At 40.4% G+C, this 5,619-nt stretch overlaps 1 protein-coding gene across 1 annotated transcript; it reads left to right on the top strand.

Moving 5' to 3' along the window:
• The first annotated feature begins 1,017 nt into the window (after positions 1–1,017).
• On the top strand, positions 1,018–4,843 carry LOC142350232 (uncharacterized). Its single transcript, XM_075401995.1, has 3 exons — positions 1,018–2,884; positions 3,383–3,627; positions 4,252–4,843. Exons 1-3 carry the CDS (start codon positions 1,097–1,099, stop codon positions 4,691–4,693), a joined length of 2,475 nt encoding a protein of 824 aa, XP_075258110.1. The 5' UTR covers positions 1,018–1,096; the 3' UTR covers positions 4,694–4,843.
• The last annotated feature ends 776 nt before the right edge of the window (positions 4,844–5,619 follow it).

The following is a 5,619-nucleotide window of genomic DNA, read 5'->3' as shown; positions in this document are numbered from 1 at the left end:
AAAAACAGGCAATTGTGCATCAAATTGGTCATTTGAATGTCAACGTTTTTTCCATTACGCTTATATTCATCAATTTTTTTTACATGTTTTAAATTTGAACTTTGACCTTTGTAATCATTCCAGTGGCTTTTGAAACGTTCGCTTATTTCAACTTTGTGGGACACGCTATTACTTCATTTCTGTCTTTGAATCTGAACGGCATAAAAGGGCTTGAATCAAGTCTTCGAACGTTTGCTTGCGTTTCTACTGGAAGCGACAGACTACTCTTAGCCTAGGGAAACGTTGCATCGTTGGAGGTCAAGGTCGCTACCAAGTCTAGAGATCAGATGGCCTTAAAGTAAACAATGCACGCAATGATTTAGGTCAGGCAAGTCAGTAATAAACCATAGCTTGAAGTTGAAACAAGCAAATGTTTCTAAATATAGCGTGTCCCATAAAGTTGAAATAAGCGAACGTTCCAAAAGCCACAAGTTAGAGTTCAAAGTTCAATTTTAAAACATGTAGAAAAAATTGATGGATGAACGCTTAATGGAAAAAACGTAACATTTAAATGACCACATTGATGCTGAATTGCATGTTGACGTTTTCGATCGTTCGCTTATTTCCAACTTTATGGGACAGACTATACAACTGTTGACATAAAAGGAACATCATTATGCATATTTGCATGCCAATTTATAGCGTTTCGCTGAATGCTGAAATAATCAAACGTTTGAAAAATCACTGGGAGTTTAAAGGTCGTCGAAGTTCTATTCGTAGATCTAAGCGAAAGCTCCTATAGATGAAACCCAATGTTCTATAAAACTGGGCTAGAAAATTATCGCTGTCATTGTTTTTCGTTTCTACATTTCTAAAATCGTACTCGAAAATTTTGAATCAATAACCCGTAATTGATTTCAAATTCATTTCCAAGGTGAGGCGGAATATTAAGTACGTTTTGTGAGAATGATTATTTTAATCCCAATTGTTACTTAGCTAAATACGTAAAAATTTGTGGCATCCTTTGATTTCGATAATTTACCACAGTCATTAAAGTCTGTTCTTTTTCAGTTAGTTGTGTTTATAATTGGTTGCGTTTGCATTTTGTGAAAAAAAAATGACCGACATTGTTGAAGAATACCACACGATTGCCCAGGAAGAAACCGATATTGAGCGGCAGCTACGTGAAAATTATCAGAAATGTACGGAACATAGGGTTAGTATTATCGATGGAGACAAACATAGAATGCCTCGATCTGTCTCGTCAGAATTCCAAAATGAGAGCCAGCATACCTATTCCAGACCATGCACACCAGCTAATCAGTCGATTGACTCTAGCAAATCGCAGCATATTAGCAAGGTTGAAGATAATATGGGTAGTGTTGACGATCTGCAGGGACCTGAGGTGTGTCGGGTTTCGACTCCAGAGCTCAAAAGCAAAGATGTTAGGGTGTCAATTGGTTGTGAATCGGAGAATGAACCTTCGCCAGTAACCGCACAGGTAAGTCCTCGGGATCTGGGTCTTGCTGCGTTGCTAACTTTGAGTCCAAAAAGTCTGATGCAATTGGATCATCCAGAAAACGCTGACAAATGTTCTATCAACTGCAATGGCGAGATAAAACGACCTGACACCTATGGTTCAAGTAACCGAATCTCATACCTGGAATCAGACAATACGAACGCCGTAAGAAACACTGGAATGGCTGGACCTGCGTTAGAGAACAGACAAGTCGAAAACACTCAAATTCAGTTGCTCGGAACATATGGACCACCCATATCTGGAATGACGATAGCTCCTCAGATGTTTTTTCCTAACAGCGTACAAACTATTCCACCACAGCTCATCAATACACCAGAGGTCATGCAAGGAGTGTATGAGGGACCAGGGTATGGTCACGGAATTGGAGTCAACGTCCCAGTGGATGCAGGAATGATGCAACAAAACCAGATGGATCAATTTGCGGCTCTGCAACAGATGGAACAAGGTGGTGTTATGATGTCATTACCAACACCTGTGCCGCAACCATCTCCGTTCGTAGAAAACATAACTATTCCACAGACAATGGAATATCGGGTGCCAGGGGTCGGGTACGTAACCTCAAATGGGCCACTTGTACATCACCCCGTACAACAAAATTTGGTGCCACCGCATCCAGGACAAGTGCCAGTCAGTGGATTACCCTATTTGAATACGTTTCCGTTAAGCTTCCCTTTTTTGCAGCCCACTCCTGTGAATCCATACCCACTTCTGCCACCAGTACTGCCCCTTGAGAATTTCCCTGGATTAGGGAATGTTCCAGCGGGGTACACAAACGTTACGGCTGAGTTTCAGAACCTGTTATCAATTGGCGCTAAAGAGTCGGGTTTGCATACAATTAGTGAAGAGGTCGAGTTGAAAGATACCAAACAAGGAAGTTCGGCAAACGGTGTCAAGGCTACAGAGGGATCCTCGACCGTTGATGATGTAAGCGAGGCGCAGAAACCGGTAACAGATCCTGAGGAAGGTACTGAAAAAGCAGAACCTAAATCAGCATTCGGTTCTAGCGATAAGAATCTGGATACAAAGCAGACGAATAACGGTGAAAATCAGCCTGATGGCAACAATGACGCTAAGAAATCTGATGCGAAGACAACTTTAGAGAACGATGTTCCGGATTGGTTCAAAAATCCACATTCTCGAAACTCGCCGAAAATCCCGACAAAGTTCCGAGTGCAAAACGAAGATATCCCCGATTGCGATCGAGACACGAAGCTGAATATCGTGTCATTTACAATGAGTACTGAGAAGGTGCTTTGTGATCGGGTATGTGAGTTCGTGCTGTCACCAGAGTTCTGCCACAAAGGTGTCATCTGGAGCTGTCTTGTGTATCCCTTGGGATTGGATATGATTGGAGCATACGTTGACGTGAGTAGCTCAATATTAAAGATACCTATTGTTGCTGTTGTGGATTCACGACTTCCGTCTCATGGTTTAGTTCCAGTCATCAAGTTTTAAAATGTTGTCCACTTATTTCTATAGAGATGGCAATCACAGAACAGTTGCCATATGTAGACGTTCTTTTCAGAGTAACTTTCCTTAACGAAACGCCACAACGAGAAATACGGTATTGAGAATGAGAAATAGGGTATTCAGCAAAAGTGGGGTTTAGTTGATCAATGTTTCACTGAAAACTATTTTGTCTTTGGCGAGCTGACCGGAAGAGACAGCTGTGGATATATAGCGGGTCCACTAAATTTGAAGTTTCAATACTCATTTGCGTGCTCAATTGCATGTTTTGGCGTATTTCAAGCGTTCGGTTATTCCAATTTTATGGGATAACCGGCTACGTTTTGCTCACTATTTTTCAAAGTGATACAAGCTTTCGACATTTTCTTAGAAGTAACCTTTGTGATGGATGTTTAGGTCAAAATTCAAATCAAGAGCTACAAAATTGATCCACGAAGAAGTCTGAAGTTCAAAGTGATTCTCATGCATCCAGAAGGGGATGGTGACTCATATTGCCAGAAGCAGACTGGCACCTACAGGTTGCTGGACAGGAACCAAATGCAGGATAATTGCTTGAGTCAGGATGACGACTGTCTGGTCCTGAGGAAATTCCACTCCAGGGAATACCTCAAATTGATGTTTAAACAGAGGGAAACAATGAGGTGAGTTGCTGATTGAGTATTAGCACGCGTTATTAACTATCGAGAAGCAATCAAACTTCGAGGCTAAGCCGATTTGAGTTGTCGACTATCTTCGAAAGGGGCGATAACATCCGTCTGGTTAATGTTTTTCAACTCGTTGCGATTGCACAACTTGCGCAACATATGTTCCGCCACTTTTCTTGCCACTTCATATAGCAACAGTGGAGAGAAAAGAGTAGGTATTAACTGGGCTCTAATATGCAGCCGGTATGTTATGCAACTGATATCGCTACGAGATTTAATTAATCTAAAAACTACCCTTAACGCCTCAGGTTTACACTGGGCATAAAGCCTAAGCATACTTTTAACGTTCATTCAGTTAACTTCGTATTCAGTGAATCATTTAAGCTTTAAATGAATGCATTTAGCATCCAAAAGTTATGGCTAAAAAATCCAAATTTATCGTCCAAAAAATACAAAGTTGCCAAACACATTGCGGCGAAAGCTTTTGTCAATTGCATTTAAGGCAAAAGCTGGGCCTTAAGTTTTGCCAGTTAATTTACAGGCACAATTGTGTCGTTCCGTTGATTCCAGGGCAGTATTAATTTAAAGGTGGATATTGAAATTTAAATGTCTGATCTTTAGGCTCAAAATTGAACTGTGCGATTCCCGAGAGTTTGAGAACAAGGACAAGCTATCCAAATTTTTCCACTGGGTTCACTCCGAACTGGCTCACGATTGTGCAAAAGATGTGTTCCAGCAGCACGCGAACGAAGTGCTCGGACTAACAATGCCTCTCGGAAACGTTTCTCAAAAAGCCATCGACGATTATAGGGAAGTTCAAAAAGAAATGCAGTCATGGTCCTCTGCCGATGAAAAGTTCCGAAAATTGCCCTACGAGTATTACAGGCTTGCGCAACATTACACAACTCATTTTAGGCTACATGAGCTTTCGACCAGCAGCTTTCAAGTGAGCTTGTTTGTTGAGAAAATTATTCGGCAAATTCTAGAGGACTCTGAAAAGCGAATGAGCGTTGATCGAAAATACTACGAACAGAATCTGAGAATGGGTGAAAGCCGGGCGTGATTTTTAAGATTTTAAAGACTGTAGAGTTTAGTTTATTAATTGTCCTAATTTCTGTACAAAGTTGACTGAAACTTGTATTTGAACATTTGATTGAGTTTTGTCGTTTGATCTTAGTGAAATTGATGCATAATACGATCTATTATTGTAGAATTTTGTATTTTTGTCGTTAGAAGGCTTCTAGCTGGGGACTGGCTAGCGCCCAAAACTCTATCAAAATTCCGAAAGATTTGTTTGGTAGTTCCTCTTGTTGTAAGGAGTGTACTGTGTTGTCCCCAAAAATTGTTGCTCTTTCGGCTGCTTGAAAACTTCCCTCTAGATAATTGAATTAATAATCAAAATATGTAATACCAGCAACAAGTAATGTTATAGCCAGAGACAGTTAATTGAGTAAGTTCAACAATCAAAAGGATTTTTTCTATCAAAACTAATTAATGATCCACACTAAATCAAACCAATTCAATCAATCTCTCCGCAAGTATCCACAAATCCGTCACTCTACTTCTTTTCACCGATAACTGAAATAAGTTCTGCCTCCCAGTAGCTATGTTACTGGCCAAAAACTTATAATCTTCGCAACCAACAATTTTGAAAAACGTTGCAGTTTCACTCACTGCAACTGCCAAACTATGTTCTTTCGCAAATAACTCACTAAACAACTACAATTTTCTCACTCTGAGAATCAACTGCTCCACTTGAGCTTTCTCTCTCACGCTTTTACTGACGAACTGCTGTTTCTCAGCCTCGTCAGTCTTTCTCTCAGGCTCGCTCTCTCGCGTCTGATGGTTTTTCTTGTTCTTAAGGGTACTCAACCTTATCAGTTTTTTATCAGCAAAACGTAACGTGTCGTTTCTTTTCGAACATTTTGACCTAACGTATCAGCGTATTAGTGGGCGTAGAATTTTGTCTATGCGCTGTAGTTTATCTAA

Source organism: Convolutriloba macropyga, chromosome 12 (genome assembly GCF_964194025.1).
Source record: "Convolutriloba macropyga chromosome 12, txConMacr16.3, whole genome shotgun sequence".
In the NCBI taxonomy this organism is placed as follows: Eukaryota; Metazoa; Xenacoelomorpha; order Acoela; family Convolutidae; genus Convolutriloba; species Convolutriloba macropyga.
The sequence above is the reverse complement of the archived record's forward strand: the minus strand, read 5'-3'. Positions and strand labels throughout refer to the sequence as shown.